Consider the following 23,117-nt stretch of genomic DNA (forward strand, 5'->3'; position numbering starts at 1 on the left):
TCAGATACTGAGACCAAAGAATCATTGGGAGACATGGGGGTGCGCAATGGTTCCTCCCTGTTCTTGTGTCAAAGTGAGCATAGGAGGCATTGAGCTCATCTGGAAGCCAAGCTCTGCTGTCCCCCATAATCGCAGGTTTTAGCTTTGTAGGAGGTTATGGCATTCAAATCCTGGCACAGCTGTCAAGCATCTCTCGTTGATTCCAGTCTAGCCCAGAATCTCCACTTTGTCCAAGAGATGGCCTTCCAGAGATCATACCTGCACCTCTTGTAGTATTCTTGATCTCCAGACCTGAAAACCTCTGATGTGGCTCTCAGCAGGTCCTGGATTTCACTATTCATCCAGGGCTTCTGATTGGGGAAAACCCTAAATGATTTTGTGGGGACACATTTATCCACAGCTGTTTTAATAAAGTCTATAAAACCCTGGTATAGTCATACAGGGCCTCAGATGAGTTCTTGAACACAGCCCAGTCCACTGACTCAAGGCAATCGTGTACCTGTTCTTCTGCCTCCTGTGACCACCTCTTAGTTGTCTTGATCTCTGGAGCCTTGCTCTTTAGGCTCTGTCTGGATGCAGGTAGTAGGAGTACAGCCAAATGATCCAACTTGCCAAAATGTGCTCTCAGGAAGGAACAATAGGCATTCCTCATCATAGTGTAGCAGTGGCCTAGTGTGTTGGGATCTCTGGTGCAACAGGTTACATGCTGGTGATAATTGGGCAGGGTTTTCTTCAAACAGGCCTAGTTAAAGTCACCAAATATAATTTGAAATGCGTTAGGATAGGCTGTTTCTTGTTTACAGACAGCATCACGCAGTTTCACGAGTGCTTGCTTATAATCAGTCACTGGTGGTATGTAAACTGCGGTTAGGATCACGGATGAGCACACTCGAGGCAAGTAGAATGCTCTACATTTAATCGTTAGTTGTTCTAAATCAGGGGAACAAGAAATTGACATAACCCCAATGTACATGCACCAAGGAGAATTGACTGAAAAGCACATGTCACCACCTTTTTCCTTGCCAGAATTAAAGGTTTGATCCATTCTGAAAATCGCAAAACCTTCTGGTCAGGTAACTACGTCTGGCATGTTCACTGTTAACAGAGTCTCAATGCAACAGACAATTGATATCTGCTTCACCTGCTTCTGATACAGCAGCCTTGCCCTGAGATCATCAATTTTCAAGTGACTGTACATTGGCTAACAAGATGGTAGGCAGACGAGTCTTCATCCCCCTGCGCATCAGCCTGGTTTGTATCCCACCTCTCCTGCTGCATTTTTGGCCTTGCCCTTGAGCCTTAAAGGTGCCATGCTTAACTGCTTCACATTAAACCATTGAACACGAGAACTGAAGATCATTGATGATCTTCAGGTCTGTTGTTAAGAGGAAATTTACATACTGCAGATTGCAGCAAAAGTAGTTCAAAAGGAGTATACTTAAGAGGAAAACCGGTACAATTTCCTGCAGACTGCAGAGTCGCTGATGTACTCTGGCACCATCTTCTTATCTTCAAAAAGTACACCAATCTCAAACGCCTTAATAAAAATATCAATGGTTACAATTTACCTCTCACAGGACAAGGCAGCATTTCCCCTTCTAAACGAGCTTCAACATCACCTCCACTACAGGTATCGCCTGATATTTTACGGTAACTAGGAAAGCAAATCAGAAACAGCCATTTTACATTAGATCTGAATTCATTAGAGTATTTTAAAAAAAATATTTCTCATTACCAGCCAAGCCCTAATATTAGAAAAAATACTCAATAATCAGAGTTTGAAAGAAAACAATTAGCCAAAAATATGAAGTTATGAATTTACACAGTATTAGTGGAAGATAATTCTATAAAAATGTCTGATTCAACACCAGTAGCTGGTGTTGCAAATACTTACCCCTTTGTTCTTTTGTATGTGGTGCCTACAGGACAAGGTACAGGAACAGCAGACATATTACCCCTGAAGTCAGGATCAAGGATACACACCTCTGAAGCCAAATCATCGCTCAGTTTGAAGCCAAAGTCACTATGAGGATCAGATAAAAATTGATAATGATTGAAATCTTTGAAAGCATTTTCAACGACTAACATTGCTCATAAATAATAAATTATAAACAGCTAAGCACAAGGCATCTTGGTGAAAAAAAATCAAGAAACACAGTAAGTACTATCTGGGAAGGCTTTCCACAGGGCAAACACAAGTTTTAAATAAACACAGAACTCTTACGTTTGTCAAAATCAATTCCTGTTTCTCAACAGTATGCATGTCACCTTAAATTTCATTCAATTTTTGACTGTTCTAAACCACAGCATTTCCTACAATTAGACAAAAAGAATTCTAGTTGATAATCGCCCAGATAACCCCAGCTACTGTAGATCCTGCCCAATGTCCTCAAAGTTGGCCCTTATCCAGTTCAGGCCCTATCTTTTTTCCATAACTATTTTAAAACTGATAGAATTGCAGTCACTGGACCCCAAGTGCTACCCAACTGCCAATTCAGTTATGTGGCCCTCCTGAGAAATGCAGAAATGCTCTTTCCTGAGAAGGCTCTTCTATGTCAAGGGTTTCCAACCTGGGGTCCACGAACCCCTTGCTTAATGGTTTTGGTCCATGACATAAAAGTTTGGGAACTCCTATTCTATATATTGCAGGAAGAAACTGTCTTGGATGCACCACACAAATTCCACCCCACCCAGGCCCTTTGTGCTCTGGGTGACTCAGTCCATAACTGGAAAATTGAAATTTCCCACTAACACTACCCGAAGAATCAGAAATGGGATTAGACTGGATGGCTTTTTCTGACCAGCACAGGCAGATTGAACTAAATGGTCACCTATGATTTAAGAGTTAAGGGAATAAACAAAGAAAACTAACGTTCAAAATATTAAGCAATTCATATTGGAGAAAATGGAGTGCAATAGTGATAAACTAATGGCTCTTTTTCTAAAAGCAGCTCAAATGAAGAATCCACATTCTGAAGCACAGAGTATTTGTAGTGTACTTTGAGACAAAGCATATTTTCCAGTTTAACTTATTTTTTTGGAAAAGACAGCTTGTTCCCTTAATTACCATTCATAGTCATCCCTTGTACAAGAACAGTTGCTGACTGTAATTGGCCTGTCGAAGTCTTCTCCATTGAAGCAGGTTGCATGTGGGGCTCTTCGCTTGAAAACAATCTTTCGACCAAGCAAGCACTCATTCCCACGCTCATCAGATGGAGACCACAATTTATAATCTGTCTGAGAACAAGGTACTCCTAAAGTAAAACAAATACAAATTTACAAGTTTAATAAAGAAAGGTGCACTTAGAGATTTGGTAACAGAACATTTGACATTAAAACAGTTAGGGAATTGTTATCAGATTCAGAGCTGAATTTTTTGCCTTCTCAGTTGAGGATGGTATATAATTTATTTGAAACAGAATTGAGGAAGTGCCAACTAGCATTCAGCCTCCACCAGACAGCCATATCACAAACCCCAAACATACAGTAATAGAGCAAAAAAAATGAATACTTCTTATACAGAATCTTAATGTAGAACAGGATCAACTTTGTACAGTTTCCCCACTCATACCAGACAGCAAATGAGATTATGCTGCAAAAAACACATACATGATTATATTCACAATCATTCTGTTGACTACAAATAAGATTTCTGAGAGAGCTAGTCATATATTTAAAGCTTTTTGTTTTAAAAGCACAGTAATCTTAAATAATGGAGCTTTATCAGGTAAATAAACAAAGTACTTAAATTATTAAAATACAATAGAAGCAGCTGAAACATGATCTGCTTTGCAAATAAAGTAGTATCTATATAGAAGGTTTATAATGACAAGAGTGGGGGAAAAACATCCCACTAAACCCGCAAACTCAGGGCTATGGTAGTGTCAGACTAGCAGGCATTTAGTTAATACACCAACATACTTTTAATTTAACTTTTAAAAACTTACAACACTGAAGTGGAGAAAATGTTCAATTAGAGCTCAAATACAAGAGATTCTGCAGTTGCCGGAAATTTGGAGTACCACTTGCCACACACACGCATGTACCTGGAGGAACTCAGCAGGTCAGGCAGTATCTATGGTGGGGAATAAACAGTTGATGCGACGAAAGGTCTCGGCCTGAAGCACTGACTGTTTATTTCCCTCCATAGATCCTGCCTGATCTTCTGAGTTTCTCTGGCCTTTTGTGTGTGATGTTCAATAAAAACTCATTAGGTGAATTTGCATTCATGTCAGATCGCCAGCAGGTGGCAAGAGTGGGCTCCCTCACCTCCACCCCTCTGACTCTCAACACAAGAGCCCCTCAGGGCTGTGTACCAAGTCCCCTCCTTTACTCCCTGTATACCCATGACTGTGTTGCCACCCACAGCTCTAATTTGCTAATTAAGTTTGCAGATGACACTACATTGATTGGCCTAATCTCAAACAATAACAAGGTGGCCTACAGGGAAGTGGTGTCAAGGAAACAACCTCTCCCTCAATGTTGCAAAAACAAAGGAGCTGGTTGTGGATTACAGGAGGAATGGAGACAGGCTAGCCCCTATTGACATCAGTGGATCTGGAGTTGAGAGGGTAAACAGCTTTAAGTTCCTCGGCATACACATCACTTGAGGACCTTGTGGTCTGTACAGACCAGCTATGTGGTGAAAAAGGCACAACAGCACCTCTTTCACATCAGACAGTTTGAAGAAGTTTGGTATGGGTCACAAATCCTAAGAACTTTCTACAAGGGCACAACTGAGATCATCCTGACTGGCTGCATCACTGTCTGGTATGGGAACTGTACCTCCCTTAATCGCAGGACTCTGCAGAGAATGGTGCGGACAGCCCAGCACATCTGTAGATGTGAACTTCCCATGATTCAGGATGTTTACAAAGACAGGTGCTTACAAAGAGCCCCCAAGGATCATTGGGGACCAGAGACACCCCAACCACAATCTATTCCAGCTGCTACCATCCGGGAAACGGTACTGCAGCATAAAAGCCAGGACCAACAGGCTCCGGAACAGCTTCTTCCACCAGGCCATCAGACTGATTAACTCACGCTGACTTGAGTGTATTTCTATGATACAATGACTGTTCTATTTATTATAAATTACTATGATTGTACATTTAGACAGAAACGTAACGTAAAGATTTTTACTCCTCATGTATGTGAAGGATGCAAGAAACAAAGTCAATTCAATTCAAGGTAGAAAGATCATCAAATGTAAATTTTGCCTCATCTCAAATAGATCACTCTCCTTTCCACAAGTAAATTCCACTTGATCCTACCTCCCTTCAGGTCATCTTGAAAACAACTGATTTATTGCTTGATCATCTGTCAGAACAATTTAAAATCTGGTTAACACAAGTCATAATGAGTAAACATTGGCTATCTGGCCCTTGCGATTGCTCCACCATTTGAGATTATTGTTCATTGTCTACCTCAGTGCTATTAACCTGCATTATCCTTAATTTTCTTGATTTCCGTAACATCTCAAATTCTATTGATCTGGGTTTTTTTTAAGTGAACTAAATTCACATTCTGAGTGAAGAGCTTTTCTCTCAACTCATTCTGAAATGGGCTAACCCTTATCCCAAGTCTGTGATCCCTAGTTCTGGATATTATAAGCGAAAGAAACATCCTTCCTGCATCCACTTCGTAAAACTGCATCAGAATTTTGTGCATCAAAGTAAATGGCCTCACACTTTATCATTTGCCTTGCCCCGACTTAATTGGTCTACATCTCCCTTCAAGCCTCTCTGCATGCACCTTCCTTCCTCCAAGTCCACCTCACTTGACAGCAGACTTTGAAATATGTTTGGTTGCCTCAGCCACCTCAGATTAAGATTGTGAAAATTTAGCAACAATTTCCTGCAATAGCCCAACAGTGATAAGAAAGTAACCAAGACCAGTCTGTGCTTCTTCATGCTTTGCTTTCTAGCCCTCAACTATTTCTCAGTGCATGCCAGACCATTACCCAGAGTCCCAGGATCTCTAACTTTGTTTATCTACTGCTTGGGAACTTATTGAAAGTACCATATCATTAAACATTCAGCTGTCTTCTCCGATCACCAGAGCCATAGTCAGTAAAGGCAATTAAATTATACCCATTCACTTCTACTTGTAATGCTTCACAAGTTCAGATACAATGCCTTTAAATGTTGTCTTTTTAAAAAATATTTTCTGTACTTTGGAGACTTTTGCTGCTTTCTTTCATGTCCTCTGCTTAATTATTTACTCTTTTTTTTTTTTTTTTTTAAACTGAGGACTACTCTTCCTGCTCTGCTTCTCAACTCTAAAAGCTCCCCTCTCCCTGCCAAGCTAATGGTACTGTATTGCAAGTTGATGCTCCCATCAATTGTGACAACACCAGCTTGCAAGCAAATGGAAATCCAGTTCCATTTCCATTTGAGTTAAGATAATGGGGGGGGGGGGGGGGGTAGTAGTAAAGAAGGCATACATCTGCCTTCATTTGGTCAGGGTGTTAAGTACAAAAGTTGGGAAATTATGTTGCAGCTGGACAAAACTTTGGTAATGCTTCATTTCAAGAAATGTGCCCAGTTCTGGTCATTGCATTACAAGAGGATGCGGAAGCTTTCAATGGGGCACACAAAAGGTTCACCAGAATGTTGCCTGGATTACAGAGTACTAGCTAGGAAGAGAGGTTAGACCAACTTGGATTATTTTCTCTTAAGCATTGTAGGTTGAAGGACAAGCTGACAGAAATATATAAAATTATGGAGGCCTAATAGTGAGAAGGGGATAGTTTAAAAAGGAGGTTTACAGGGCAAGTTGTTTTTTTATATAAAAGATATCAAGAGCAGTAGGTGCTTGCAATGTGTTGGCAGGGAAATGGTAGAAGCAGATAGGACAGCAACGTTTCAGAGGCATTTCAACAAACACATAAATAAGACATTGAGAGATATAGACTACGAGCAGGCAGATGAGATTAGCTTCGAATGGTATCGAGATTAGCCAAAGGAGCTGTTCCTCTGCTGTATCATTCTATGAAAAATAACCAAATTACAAATGTCCCAATAACAATATGAGAACGAAGTTAGAGGCAATATCAGCTGTACAACAACTCTGGCAGGGTTTGCAAGACATTACTTCCTACAAAGCGTTACCCAATTGTATGAATGGCAGCGATTCTTCACTACCAGATAAACTCAACACCTTCTACACCCGCTTTGAAAGGGAGAATATAACTCCTGTAAGATCCCTGCTGCACCTGATAACCTCGTGATCTCTGTCTCAAAGGCTGATGTAAGGCTATCTTTAAAGAGGGTGAACCCTTGCAAGGCTAAAGGTCCTAATGGAGTACCTGGTAAGGCTCTGAAAACCTGTGCCAACCAACTAGCGGGAGTATTCAAGAGCATTTTCAACCTCTCACTACTACGGGCCGAAGTTCCCACTTGCTTCAAAAGGGCAACAATTATACCAGTGCCTGAGAAGAACAATAATCAACCAGTAGCACTCACATCAACAGTGATGAAATGCTTTGAGAGGTTGGTCATGACTAGACTGAACTCCTGCCTCAGCAAGGACCTGAACCCATTGCAATTTGCCTATCATCACAATAGGTCCATGGCAGACGCAATCTCAATGGCTCTATACATGTTTCAGACCACCTGGACAACATAAACACCTACGTCAAGATGCTGTTGATCGACTATAACTCAGCATTTAATACCATCATTCCCACAATCCTGATTGAGAAGTTACAGAACCTGGGCCTCTGTACCTCCCTCTGCAATTGGATCCTCGACTTCCTAACCGGAAGACCACAATCTGTGCAGATTGGCGATAACATCTCCTCGCTGACTATCAACACTGGTGCACCTCAGGGGTGTGTGCTTAGCCCACTGCTCTACTCTCTATATACACGACTGTGTGGCTAGGCATTGCTCAAATACCACCTATAAATTTGCTGATGATACAACCATTGTTCATAGAATCTCAGGTGGTAATGAGAGGGTGTACAGGAATGAGATATGCCAACTAGTGGAGTGGTGTTGCAGCAACAACCCCACACACTCAATGTCAGTAAGACGAAAGAGCTGATTGTGGACTTCAGAAAGGGTACGACGAAGGAACACATACCAATCCTCACAGAGGGATCAGAAGTGGAGAGAATAAGCAGTTTTGAGTTCCTGGGTGTCAAGATCTCTGAGGACCTAACTTGATCTCAGCACATCAATGCAGCTAGAAAGAAGGCAAGATAGCGACTATACTTCATTAGGAGTTTAAAGAGATTTGGTATGTCAACAAATACACTCAAAAACTTCTATAGATATACCATGGAGTGCATAGGGGGTGGGTGGGGCTACTGCACAGGACTGGAAGAAGCTGCAGTAGGTTGTAAATTTAGTTAGCTCTATCTTGGGTACTAGCCTACAAAGCACCCAGGACATCTTCAAGGAGCGGTGTCTCAGAAAGGCAGCGTCCATTATTAAGGATCTCCGGCACCCAGGGCATGCCCTTTTCTCACTGTTACCATCAGGGAGGAGGTACCGAAGCCTGAAGGCACACACACAGCGATTCAGGAACAGCTTCTTCCCCTCTGCCATCCCATTACGAAATGGACATTGAACTCTTGGATACTACCTCACTTTTAAAAAAATATATTATTTGTTTTTTTGCACGTTTATTTAAAATCTATTCAATATGCGTATAGTGTAATTGATTTACTTTTTTCCCCCTTTCTTCTGTTATGTATTGCATTGAACTGCAGAAGATATCAACCAGATGCTATATTATTCTTCATAGCCTTAAACCTCCAATTATTAAAATCCACTGATCTTCATTCCAACATTAAACACATGGAATACAATTCAAAATAGGAATGGTGGGGATATAATCCTCCATGATTTTCATAGACAGACTCAAGCAAAGGAGAAAGGAATTCCAAAAGCTAAATGGAAGTAAATGGGTAAGGAGAATTATAAATGTCTTCTTTCCTTCCAAGAAAATTAGTTTTAATTGCTCATTTAGTAGTATAACGTGACTGTGTTTTAAGTAGGGAAGCAATGGTTGAGTTTCAATAACAAAACATCAATTCAACATGGACCTACCCAATGCTGATGTTGTGTTAATCTGAATTATTAGCCAACTGTGGGACTGATCAGCAAATGATCCAAAAATTGTGAAAATGGTACTTTTTTCTCCTGGCTCAGTAAGCAATCCATATACAACAATATCTGCTTTAGTGAAGTTGAAGGTCTTCCATGTCTCTCCCTCATTGGTACTATACCTGTTTAAGTAAAAACATTAATGAAAATGCAAATATTTTATCAGTTTACTCTTTAAGCATCTATTCTTTGCATCAAATTCTCACAGCATTGAAATTCATATCAGATACTAAAGCAAAATACAATGGATAATGGAAATCTGCAAAGAAATTTTAAAAAGCTTAAAGTATTCACATAGACAAATTTATGACTTGAAATGTATTACATGACTTTCCCTATATTACTTGACTCCCTATGTTACTTGACTTTGAACAATTCCAGTATTTTATGCCTTTATATTCTCCAAAATATTGTTTCAAAACTGAGAAAAAGATTGTAGTTGCACAGTCTTAGTCACTTTCACATCATACATCCCTTCGGAAATGTTGATAATGGTAAAAATCATACAAAATACATTTTCTCATTTCATTTTTGAAACAGTATTTTGTAGAAAGTAAAAGCAGAAGATACTGAAAATATTTAAAGTAGTGTTGTTCACTATTTGAATGCAGGAATTGAGAGTCGACTCATTTTGTGTTCTGCAAATCCCAACTAAAAGCCATGTCATTCTGACAAACAAACTGTTTTTGTGATGACAGTTAAGCAGCAAATGTTGGCAGGTACACAGGAAAAACCTCACCTGTTCTTCAAAAATTGTGCAGAAGGGCCTGGGAATGAAAACAATCCAAAAGATGTTACACCTATGACAGCGTAGCAAATCTTCAGAATTGCATCAGTGAAGGTGAGAAATTTGTGCCCCAATCTCTGCATTATGATACAAATTTGAATCTTTTCATTGTAGTAGCCAGTGCTACACACAAAATCACAGCTGAAGACTGAGCAGATGTCCTAAATGACTGGTATTACAAGAGAGCCAGGATATATTTATATATTTTTTAAGAATTGTAGGTGAAATTATAACACCAGCCAAAAATAAAATGTTAGATTTTTAGATGTTTTAATAATGAACATGCCTTTGTTAAAATTCATAAGGTAGTAAATTCTTTACTCACTTCACTTGATTAGTCCGTGATCCCTCAACAATTGCCAACAGGATGCCTCCGTGATCAGCCCAAGAATAAAAATGGGGACCCTTGAGGGCCTGAACAAGAGGGACAGCAGGATTCAGAATACAATTACTTCCACTGCTGTGGTACTTTTCCTTCAACTGTCAAATATCTATGCAATACATTAAACATGGGTCCAAGAACTGACAACCCAAACCTCTTCCATTATCGGTATAAATGATGCAAAAACAAACTTTTTGAATCTTAATTTTTTTCCAGTCCTGTGGTAAATAGCCCAACATTAAATGCTATTTGTATTTTAGTGATTCAGTATGATTTGCATTTTTCCCTTTTTAACTACACAAGTCTACTATAATATGTCTAACTAAAAAAATACCTAGCTGTGAATATGAAGAGCTATAGGCATATTAGAAGGTGGGATTACATTGAGTTGAATATCCCATCCAGCAATGGCTTCCCAGTCGCAAGCTTTGTTCATATGAGAAAATGTCAACTTTTCAACAATAAAGTTTATGTAATACAGATCAGCAACCTCTGATCATAAACACGAGATTGTCAGATGCAGCTCGACTTGCTGTGCAAAGTCTGATCAGTCCATTTCAAGAAGTAATACTGTGAATCCAAGTTAATAGAGTGGGATAGGTGGGAAAACAACCTGTCACATCTTTGATTATGCTGGTTAATGGATTATAACATTTTCTTCCTCTGCCTACATTACTAATATAACAGCTAATTTACACCAAAAAAAGGTCCCAAACAGCCATGACATAATAACTGAATAACCATTTGCTTTGAGTGGGCAAATGCTCTAATAAAACTGTCCACCATGCTCACCAGCAATGTTATACGGATATGAGATGGGTTAGCCAACCCACAGTCTAGACCAAATTCTATTTATGAGCATCATCAAGCGCTTTTTTTAATTATTAGAATTCAGCAATTAAATAAAATGCTTTATAATCTTGATAGAATACCAGATTCTGTGACAGACAGCTCCAGATTAAGACTTGTAATAGTCACTTCTTTTAACATCACCGTAGGTAGTAATAAATGGACAGTATGTCTGATAATCTTCAACATGCAGCAAGTCCCAATCTCATGAATGAGGGGGATACTGTAGTTGGCATTAATATTGAATTGGTGGCTTTAATGGTGATGCAAAATGCCTTTTACAATCTCTGAGCCCCTTCATCTCATCATTCAGGACATTTCCAACTGCACAAATTGGGTCCAATTTTCACTTCTTGGCAATAACGCCCTTTTTGAACTGTACATTAAGATCTAATTTACCCTTTTCCTTAGCATGATGCATTGCACTCATGATTTGAGATATTTTCTACAGATATTACATGGTATTTGATCTTGTGGTGTCCTCTAGATTCTTCCCTCTCTCTTACTTTAAACTTCTTTAGTCTCTCATTCAAATCTTCTCACTTAAAAATACAAATTTGGCCCAAATTCTTTATTTATCCTACTTGTTCATTACTTGCAGATTGAAAAAAAAAAATACCAGTTGAGTGCACTTTGTTGTATGTTCCCCATTTTAAAAACATTTTACTCCCCCCAATGATTTAAAATTTCATCTAAAATATAGGTAGTTAAAGGATAATAAAATAAGTTGGATGAAAGGATATTACCTCACGCCACCGAGCCCCAGCACTACTTGAAACATATACGTTTGGTTTGTTTGCCAAGTTCTTGCCAGTGGAACCTAAAGGAAGAGGAGAAATAGACATTAAATCATTTCAGAAAATTACTGATGCTCAATATAAATGGAAAATACTAATTATGCAGATTTTGGATTTACCATATGTCCTTTCATTAAATAACACATTACAAAGTCTTAAGGGAAATATGTAAAGATATGTACTAACCAAAGAAATAAATCGTGGAAGAAATTTTTGCAGCATGGAGAAGAGTGCTATAGTTACTACATTTGCACCAGTGAGTTAACATGCACTGAGAAAATGCATCTTTGTTACCAATATACATAGCAAGTCAAATGATAATTACAAATAAAAGCAGAAATTCCAATAAGGGAAGCAAACTGTTTAGTTAAACATCAGTTGTCTTAACCTCAAGACCACTATACAGTTACTCATTCATAAGCAACAGGAGGGGGGAGGGGCAGGTCATTTAGCAGATCAGCAAGACCACAGTTAACCTGTTCGTGTCACTTTCCTACACTAACCCCGATTCTCTTTAACACCTTATAAAATCTGCTGATCTCTGTCCTGAATATATTCAGATTCTAAACCTACACAGTTGTCCAAGGTAGTGAAATTCAAAGATTTACTGCTCTCTGCATAAAGAAAACTCTTGTCTCCCTGTCCTGAAAGGCACATCACTCATTTTAAAATTGTGATTCCCATTTCTTAGAGGAAAGATGAATTCATCATCTACCTTGTTGTGCTTTGGGAGTTTGTTTCTTTCCATTGTACTATTTTGTTTAAAACTCAAAGGAGTACATGGGCCCTATCTTTCCACTTAATCATTCCTTTTTCAAATCCCTTATCATAAAAATCAATCTGGTCAACCTCACTACATTCCCTAGATTGCAAAAATACCCTTCTTTCGTTCAGAAGATGAGATCAGTACTTAATATTTCCAGATACAAATAGAACAATGTCTGTATTTTTATATGGAAATAGTCTTCTAATAAAGGTCAACATACCAACTGGCATTCTATTTGTTTATATATCTGCATGCTACTTCAAGTGATTTGTGTAAAAGGACACGCAGAACACTCTGAAACTGCTATTTTATATTTTCTACCAAAGTAATGAACTTACATTTCACATGTCCATTCCATCAGTATTTTCTGAAGTCTATTCTCCTCACAGCCCACTTTACCTTCCTGCTTTATATCTTAAGAAGGCTCAGATATATCACACTTGACTCCTTGTCCAAAATCATTAAGACAGGTTATGAACAGTACATTATCCCCACTCCATGTGGTCTAATTTTGTTTAATCTTGTGTTTCACCTTAGTGAAGGCTTTTTAAAAGTCCAAAAATGCCAAATCAACTGGATCACTCTTATCTACACTAGTTGTAACTTCAATAAATTTTCAAAATAATTTGTCAAACTGGATTTCTTTTTTAAAATGCATGATGACTCAGCCCAGTCCTATTACTATTTTTACCTTCTTCATAATAGATTTTAGCACTATCCCTGCTGCTGATATCTATAATTCCTCACATCTTCTCCCCTTCATTTCTTAAAGAGTGCCTTCTTTACATTTGCTGCCTTCCACTGAACTGTGGAAGAATTAGCAGAGTATTAAAAGCCAACCATTCTATCTACCATCTACATACCAACCTCCTTCATAACTCAATTACGTAGGTAATCTGGTGCTGAAGACTAATTGCCTTTCAATGTCACTAATTTTTCCACTGCTAATAATATCAGTGCCAATTTCCTCAAGATCCTCATTTGTTCTTAACCAACAATCCTCCATTATTCCAAGAAATCATCAGTTCCCTTTTCCATGGAAAAAAAACAACTTAATTACTCCAATTAGCAAATATCTAGAAACGCTTACAATCTGTTTCTTGCAAGCCTCGTGTTCTACTGTCACTTTTCTCAACAATGTCTTGTTAGTTTTGCAGAATTCTGAAATTTCACCAATTCTTAGATTTCTGGCTTTTTTGTCTAGATAAGCCATTTCCATTTATTTAATAGCTTTAAGATCTCTTGAAAAACAAGAGGAAATCAAATTATCTTAAAAACTGACATTTATTAACTTGCTCTTAATGCATTAACTGTTTAACAGCATTGGATGTCATATCCTTTAATGTGTTTGAGTCCAGTAACTCTTACAAACCAGATCTTTAAGTGTTTAGCTTTCAATAGCGGCTCTTTTAAAAAAAAAATTTAATCTCATGAAATTTCTCACATACAAATGTACTGAAACACAACAGCTGTTGTCGACACAAGTACAACAATAATTAGGATTTTATATTCTCAGCATAGAAAAATCTGTGTCACAGTGTTTGGCATCAAAATAAAAGTAATCTTCACAAGGAGAAAATGAAAAACTTAGAGAGCATATGTAAACTGAGGGAAATCCAGATTTGGCGGCAGTGCAAGACTATGCACATCTTGTTTTTCGTGCCACGATGACACATATTTCCAAGAAACTTATCCATTACAGAAGAGTGTGACAAAATAAAAGTTACACTAACATTCAACTAACAAAGATGATCAGTTCACAAGATACAAAGGAAAACCTGCTTTGCTGTCCAAATGACTTCTGAATATTGGTGAACATTAATACAGTGAATATAAATAATTACCGGTAAGTTATTTCATTATTGCTAATAAATTGCTATTTAGTACCAAAATTCAGTACTAAATAACAATTTAACAGGCTTTATGAAAAAGAACACAAAAAGCATCACCTGTAGCAATGAGGAGGCCTGGTGCTGATTCTTTGGAAAGAATAGGGACTCCACGACGTTGAAAATTCAACAGCAGACTATACTGCTGTACCAGATGGAGTGAGCAACCTCGCTCAATCTACAAAACAAAAAACAATGCATTCCAGTAACCTCAACTTTCAGTTACTCCCCAGTAACAGTGTTACAATTACTACCATCCAATCTAATAGGATTATTTCAGAATAGAAGGCATTTTAAAATAGTGCATCACCATCTTTACAGCTGCCATCTATAGAACCGTGAGATTCATCCTATTGTTTCTAGGGAATTCATTGTCTTTCAGTCCCATTAAATTTTCCATTTGGTTCTCCTCAATTCTGATTACCACTGTCATTAGGCACTTAGACCCTGACTACCCCCCCCCCACTTTATTTTGCCTTCTATATCAAAGACAAGTACAAAATAATTTAATGCTGTGATTTCTTTACTCACCATTATAATTTATCCCATCTTTGAAACTAAAGGGCTATGCTTCCTTAGCTAATCATTTCCATTTTTACTCTGGAGATTACAGTGTTTAAATATTTCTTAACAACTTGCTCGCAGTCTAATATTTATCATTTAGCGCTTCCCAAAACACTATTTCTCAGCTTTGCTGACAAGATAGATCTATCCCTTCCTGTCATTACCATCCATACCTTACAGTCTATTCGATCACCATCACTGTTAAAAGCAGGTGCCTCCAATAGTTCCCAGGTTCCACCCTTATCAAATGTAATCACTGATCTCATGTTCTCTTCAGTGTAAGACCCATTCATCTGTGTAGCAATGTAGACTCCGCGCAATCCTTCTACACGATGAATATCTGCAAATGGTTCATTTGCAAAGTACCTGTCATTTAGGAACAAAAAACAAAATAAACTTCTGTAAAGGCAAGTGGAATGTTTGTTACTACATTCACTGAGTTAACATTATACATTTCAAATAAATCCTTTCTACTAGGAAAGATACAAATTAAAACCAAAACAATATCACAGCATATCAATCTCATAAGTAGCGAACCATTTACAAAGGAAATCAAAAAATTTCTTCATTTTGTAGCAGTCCCAAAAATAATGGTCTTTATTGCATCAGGGAATCTGAGGTCAGTAGGAAAACTTAATGGTGCAGTACCACTTGTAGAATAGAACACAGAACATAGAAATCGACAGCACATAACAGGCCCTTCAGCCCACAGTGCTGTGCCAACCATGTAACCTACTCTAGAATATTCAGTTAAGATTCTGTGGGATGCAAAAAGATTGGGGAAGGAGAGAAGGAATGCAGTATATGCCAAGATTTAACCAGTAATCTGCAAAAGAAATATGATTTGTAGTCCTGGGTTTAAAAAAAAAGGTAGATTCTGAATTAGATTATTATTAGAGCGCAACTTCTCATGGACAAGTGCAAAGCCTTATAAAAGGAACAAAATCTGATTTCAGGTTTGTCATGATGCAATTTACAATTTATTATTTTATGTATTAAAACAGTAAAATGCAAATACCTTGCACTCATAAGATAAAATTACAAAGAAAACATCCCAGATTTGATCCCAGATCAAAACTTGATTGACATCACTGCAATCACAAAGATCATCTATATATTTCACTTTGGTGATAGCAGCCACCTCTGCTGTGACTGCAGCTTACTTGCCTCCAAAACCCCTAACGCCCATCAACATTGGATCTAACCTTTGGAATGCTAAGTTCCTCATTCTTATTACCCATATCTCATTTTTCTCAAAATCCTGCTTACTCATTGCCTTACTAACTTCCAATCTGACACCATAAGCAATATAAAACTATGTCAGAATTCTTCCATGGTCATAAACCAATCTTTTTCAAAACCCTTCCAGCCCCAAGCTTCCATCAGTGTAAGTGTTTCATCCACCTTGTCAGCTTTGTGTTTGGCTCATATAGCTTGAGAGATCTTGTTCAAACATGAGTCCCATGGGTCAGTGAGGTAGTCAATTTCTAGGATGTTGCTTTTCTGATGAGATCTTAGTTTTAAGATGAGAAAATAGCACTGCTGGCCATCTCTCCTTGTGGTTTACTTTATTAAGTCACAATTGTGACATGTTTTCCTGCAAGTCTCCTTTCATACCAACATAGGCTGTTCTCTCACCAAGCCCTCTCTATCCCCTTAACAATATACTGCATCTTTGATACAAAATCCTTTCTCTAACAACAGGTTTGAAATGCCTTATACTCTCTGACCCTTACAATAATGTATTCGTACCAGTCTCCACTGGATTTCCTATCCTGGTTAACTTAAATAGATTGAATGGATTTTCTTATTTACAATTACATTGTGAAATAGGTATAGATTTTTTAAAAAGCACATCTTTTATCCTATACTTCCCAAAACAGCCTCAATATGCTCCTTAACTGCACTTTTGGTTTTATTTCTATCTTAAGATATACAAATTAACCGACTCTGGTTTATTATTCATCTATTGTGAATCCAGCAACACTTTCATTAAATTAAAATGGCAGAAATATTTAGTGAAGGTTACTTTTTGTGTGCCAAGAAAGAAGAATGGCTCTTACCAATTTCACACTGCTCAAGGTAACCAAAATAAATAAAATGGCAAAAGAGCTAATGTGATTAGGACAGAATTTTTAAAAATCTTGTCTTTTTAAGGAATACAAACTATGAAAGCTCAGGTGCATGATTAAAATTAAATGGGGATTTTTGGCAAGGAAACAATTTACTACTTAAATAATGGAAATGTTAGCAACTCTTACAGTAACCATTTTCCTACTGGATTTATTGTCGGTCTATTATACAAGTAAGCATAACATTCTGAAATTTTGCTTATCCTTTGACAAGGGAGAGGAAGTACAGTACATGATGAATCATATCAAAGTAAAACGGAGCAACAGTTGTCCACTAGATTGTAGTAGCAATTCCAAATCCACTGGTACCAAGTACACCCACAATTTAGTCGGTATATAGGTCTGAAGTTTTTAGGAGATCTATAGTGCAAATCTAACTAAAGACCATATTGTCCAAATAAAATGTTTCTAATATGGATCAAGATCAAAAATGATTTAAGATTGTCTACAGTGCAGCAGCCATTTGGGCAACTTTCAACATTGGTTGAATAAGTACTATATCAGATATTCAATGAAAAGGAAAATTTAAAATGAGATGGTGAAACAAAAGATTGTAGGTTGTAGATACACAAATTACCAAAAGTATACATTTTTCTTATCATGCAGCATTAGTAGCAACTTTTATCTTGAAGTCTAAATCTCTAAGCCAGGTAATAATATTTTATGTAACAGCATAGAGGTCAATCAAATGCCTTAGAAAAGAACAATATCATGCAATCTTCTTCCAAATAGACAATTACAATGAATGGAAGTGAATTTAGCTAGTTTGAATCCTTCTATTTTGCAGAAACAAGCCCAGAGCAAGGTGACTACTAGTATGAAATGGATAACAAACAAGGATTAAAGTCTAGGAATTAAATAGTTACAATTTTGACAAAGATCAAAGGCAACATCCCAACAGAATGGAAGAGCTTTATTTTAACTTTGAGCACATGGAATATGTGACCAAAAATAGTTTCACTGAGAACAATTAAATACAGAACATTTTCATTTCTTTCAAGCACCACAGTGTTCATTGACCTACCTCACAAGAGTTGTACTTCCTGCACCTCCTGGACGATAATACAGTATATTTTCCAGAGAGAGAGAAAATCTTAGGCCCTCTGCTTCAGAGATGTAGAGGTTGGTCACATTACTGTTAATATTGACACAAACAAACACTTGCTCTTCCGATGCATCAGCCACATAATACTCCTAATATATAAAGACAGTATGTTCACATATCAAAATTTGCACGATTGTTACTTAAAATCAAAAGAAAAAAAATTAAAAGCATATCTACTGCACAATTATAGCTAGATGGATGACATTTCCTGAATTCCTAAATATTATTAATATAGCATATATTTACATTCTGTTGAAAATGGTGTGGTGAATTAAAAAGTCACTTAGCATTATGGAACACTGATGTAATGCATTGTTCACAGCATAAAATGATAAACAGAGCACAATTTTTCTAAAAAAGATTGCAATTGAGCATGTCCTTGTGTTTTCAGGCAACTGAATTTCCCTTGACCATTAAACTTAAAGAACTTGCATTGATTAACACAGGTATAAAGAACTTAGGCATTTAGTGTTCTTACTAGTCATCTACTCACTATTATTCGATGCTTTGTGAGGAAATTAGCTCGTTTCATTGGTTTCCGATCACTTGAAACCCACAACTGCACCACAGATGGGTCACTGCTCCCTAGAAGATGCTATGAGAAACAGAAAAAAATGTATGAACTACAACAAAGAGGAAACCATCATTTTCCTTATTAAAAGGAAAGGCTACAATTAGAAAAGTGCGCTTGCTCTGTTGTGACTGGAGTCGTGACAGCAGCACGAGGGCACCTCACCAAATCAGACCTGCACTTACACTGTTGCTTGCATGGACATGCATTAAGCCAGACCTTTCAAGATTCTGCCTGAATATAGTCACCTACAATGTCTCCTCTGTCTACTTCCACCCCTTTTTCCCCTTTCTATCCAGCTACACACAAGCTCCCCAACAAGCTGCACTCCATGAGGAATTGTTGCTACAGTAACTGTGCACTAATTGACTCTGCATAGTTTCAACAGAAAAGAATTACACTCTACATGTACCAATATGAAAAGCAGTCCACAAATACACCAGGTGCCAAACTAGAAGTCAATAGAGATCTACTGAACCTGAAAGTATGAAGCAGTCCAATTTTAGAGACACAAAGCCACTTGAGAGAGTAACCAAGCTGCTTGACTTCATAAAGTCTTAAGCATATACTACGGAACTCTGAGCCACATGTCTACATCTCATTAACTGCACAGTTTTTCCACCAGTGAATAGTTGTAACAGTTTTTCAAATCTATGAATTTCAAAATAAATTTACCAACTAATAACTTAAGAAAATAGACAAAGTTGCCTGGGATTTGTGGCCCAGCATGGCTATGATGTGATCCATAAAAATTGTTTGGGGGGGTGGCTTCAAATATTTTGCACTCTGGTCTCAAAGCTTCCATTACCTCTACATTACAAATGCATCACAGCGTATTATATCTGTGGCTTTTTACATCTGTAGAAAGCCAATACAAGAGTATCTGGCTCTAGTGAAATACGCCAAGCCCAAGTCAGAAGCCACAAACAGGTTGCTCCCAACTTTGCTTTCAAAATCTTGAACAGAGTAGGAAGCCGAGGTGGGGAGATCAAAAGTAGTTCAAACTTTGTTAGTTTACAAGCTGAAAGGCTGCAATCTTGTTTCTGTTTTATACATTACATTCCTAAATGACAGAAAACACATTGCTAATGTGACAGAATTGCACATTTTACTCTCAGTAAACTCAAAATGCCTTTCATAAAATTGCATGTTAAGCAGATGCAATTAATAAAAAAACAATGCCAAACATGTCAAGTGAAAGGAGGAATCTATAAGCACATAAAGTAACCACCAGATGGCACTCTGAGAACACAAACTATAATAGTGATCTAGAACAAAACGATGTATTTCTCAGGAAAGCCTGTTAAGTCCTTAGCATTACACCCTTTGGGGTGCTAACATTTTAAAAAGGCCCTTGTATCTCAGATTTTCAACAATACTGCTTTGTAAGATAAATATTTTAGATATATTAAGTATTTTTTCAATTTGCAGGGCCTAAAATGAAGGAGGTTTCAACAACTTGTTTTTGGCATTGGAGCAGCTGGCACAATTCTGATTAATCAATTTTCTGTACTAAAACCTGGACAGAAAGTGAGAGGGAGTCAATTTATACCAAGGCTATAAATTTCATCAGGAAAGCACAACTTACAGCCATTCTTAAGTTAAAAGACAAGTTAACACCAGCAGTCATTTAAAATTCTAGTTTGTGGTATTTTCAATTGAGCATACGAGACAGGAGACAGAGGTTGCCATTTATTGTCCATCCCATATCAGAAATCTGAGTTGGTTATTTTGGAAAAAAGAAGCCCATAATCAAGTAGTTGTTGTTGTTCTTGGGCAGTCCCTGAATGCTGAGGATGACCTGCTTCCATTCCAGTTCCAAGGAATGGAAGGTGCCTATGCATGAATTCTGTTAATTTGACGTGCCCACTGCTAACTAGCCACTGCATGACCCTGACAGAGCAAGGTCCATTGTCCAATGGCAAGGAGGTCGATGGCAAATGGCCTTGCTGCACAGAATAAACACACAATGTGGGGATCCCATTTGTTGCAGGAATTCCCAAGTTTCTGGAGCTGTACCATTTTCAGATCCCTCCAATGGATTAAAGAAATCAATTAATCAGGCACGAGTTTTTAAGAAAGGTATCTTATGACTTGCCAAAACGTCACCCTTACAGATGGAAACGAGAAAATCTGCAGATGCTGGAAATCCCAGCAACACACAAAATCCTGGAGGAACTCAGCAGGCCAGGCAGCATCCATGGAAAAGCGTACAGTCCTGCCGAAAGGTCTCGACTGTACTCTTTTCCATAGATGCTGCCTGGCCTGCTGAGTTCCTCCAGCATTTTGTGTGTGACTCTTACAGGTGGCGCATGTTGCCAAAAAAAATCCAGTGACGTTTCACAAATAATTTTAAATCGATCTTCATCATCGTGTGCCTTGCGCGTTACACACTTGGGCGATCATGGTTCTCCATGTCGAATGATCCCTTGCAGTGTCAATAATATCTTGATAAGACCAGCAAATAAAAAATTTCCTTTTTGTCCTAATGCAGTATTACTAGAATTTAAGATTCCCCTATTTCTTTGCAGCCATACCATTTTACAAATGCCTGTTTTAGCTTTGAGTCCATCAGCTTGAGCCAGTAGTAGTTGAATGCATCATTTTCAAGATTGAGGAGCATTTAAAAATAATTCATTTTATGTAAAACACCTCAAGATGTTAGAAGCAATTAAAATACTATATAAATGTAATTCTTTTCTGATTTAAAAGATGTTACTAAATCTGTTTTGGACTTATTCCCAGTGCAATAATGGCAATTAGCTAAAAGGATGGAAGCTGCACACAGTGGAACATGATGACATATCTCCAATCTTCAATGCTCAAACAAAGAAAGCAATCAAAAAATTTAGCAGAGATGGCAGCAATTCAATTGAGGTAATGCCAAAGCTGGCTTTATTTAAAATCAATGAATGAAAACCCATCTAGAGAGAACTGCACATAATCTATGCACAGATTTTTGACACCATTTAACAGATGTGACAAATGCATTAACTGCCAGATATTTTGATCACTCACTTTTAAAGGAAAATCCAATACGCACTTAACAGTGAAATGTCCAGAAATCTATTCTGGCTATCACCTCAGACCAAAATAAACAAATAAAATTCTGAAGTGATTGGGAATTCTGAACTCATACCTACAACAGCCATACATGAGATTCAGAATAGTTTTTTGTCATACACACCAGGGTGCAATGAAATTCCTTGCTCATATGAAGCTCAAAGTAATAACAAATATAATAAAAACATCAATGAGCACTAAAACAGCAGAACTGTGCAAAGGTTGTTGTACAATTTGAAATAATGCCAAAAAGAATACCAAAGTGACGATAATGGAAAACCAAGAGAAGAATTCAAGAATCTGAGAACATGGCAACACCACCAGGAAGTGGGGGTGGGGGGAGGGGTGAAGATATGAAATAAGTGATTAGTTCAGAGGTTTGATAGCAGTGGGGCAGAAGCTATTCTCAGTCTGGATCTCAAGGTTTTCAAGCTTCTGTATCTCCCCCGGAATGGCAGAAAAGGAAGTGGCTAGGGTGGCAGGCATCCTTAGCAATACTATTAGCCTTCATGGACAACACAGCTTGAAGATGGACTGGACGGAAAGAGGTAACAAGAATGATGGAAGGGCTGTGTCACCCACTCTCTGCGGGTTCTGTCAGTCCAGAGCAGAGCTGTTACCATAGCAGGCTGAGGTGCAACCCATCAGGATACATTGTTTGGGCCTGTACTCACTGAAAGTTAGAAGGCAGCATGGGGGTCTCATCGAAAACTACCGAATGTTGAAAGGACTAGATAGAGTGGATGTGGAGAGAATGTTTCCTATGGTGGGGATATCCAGAACTAAAGGGCACAGCCTCAAAATTGAAGGGCAACCTTTTAGAACAGGGGCAAGGAGGATATATGTTTTAGCCAGAGTGTAGGGAATCTGTGGAATACTCTGCCACAGAGTGCAGCGGAGGCCAAGTCTGCGTGTATATTTAAGGCGGAGGTTGATAGTTTCCTGATCAGTCAGGGTATCAAAGGATATGGCAAGAAAGCAGGTACATGGGGTTGAATGGGATCTGGGATCATCCAAGATGGAATGGTGGAGCAGACTCAATGGGCTGAATGGCCTAATTCTGCTCTTATGTCTTATGGTCTTTCTATGGTACATG

General features: G+C 38.0%; 1 protein-coding gene across 1 annotated transcript in view; it reads right to left on the bottom strand.

The window, feature by feature from the left end:
- sorl1 (sortilin-related receptor, L(DLR class) A repeats containing) overlaps positions 1-23,117 on the bottom strand; it is a 201,557-nt gene that overhangs the window by 110,164 nt on the left and 68,276 nt on the right. The window contains exons 7-16 of the mRNA XM_073029918.1: positions 18,881-18,982; positions 18,307-18,476; positions 15,324-15,516; positions 14,647-14,764; positions 11,881-11,954; positions 10,229-10,317; positions 9,060-9,238; positions 3,068-3,254; positions 1,895-2,023; positions 1,569-1,654 (exon numbers count right to left, since the gene is read on the bottom strand). Of these exons, the coding sequence (XP_072886019.1) occupies positions 1,569-1,654; positions 1,895-2,023; positions 3,068-3,254; positions 9,060-9,238; positions 10,229-10,317; positions 11,881-11,954; positions 14,647-14,764; positions 15,324-15,516; positions 18,307-18,476; positions 18,881-18,982 (1,327 nt within the window). The remainder of the gene's footprint in view (positions 1-1,568; positions 1,655-1,894; positions 2,024-3,067; positions 3,255-9,059; positions 9,239-10,228; positions 10,318-11,880; positions 11,955-14,646; positions 14,765-15,323; positions 15,517-18,306; positions 18,477-18,880; positions 18,983-23,117) is intronic.

The sequence above is a fragment of the Hemitrygon akajei genome, chromosome 26 (genome assembly GCF_048418815.1).
Source record: "Hemitrygon akajei chromosome 26, sHemAka1.3, whole genome shotgun sequence".
Lineage (NCBI taxonomy): Eukaryota > Metazoa > Chordata > Chondrichthyes > Myliobatiformes > Dasyatidae > Hemitrygon > Hemitrygon akajei.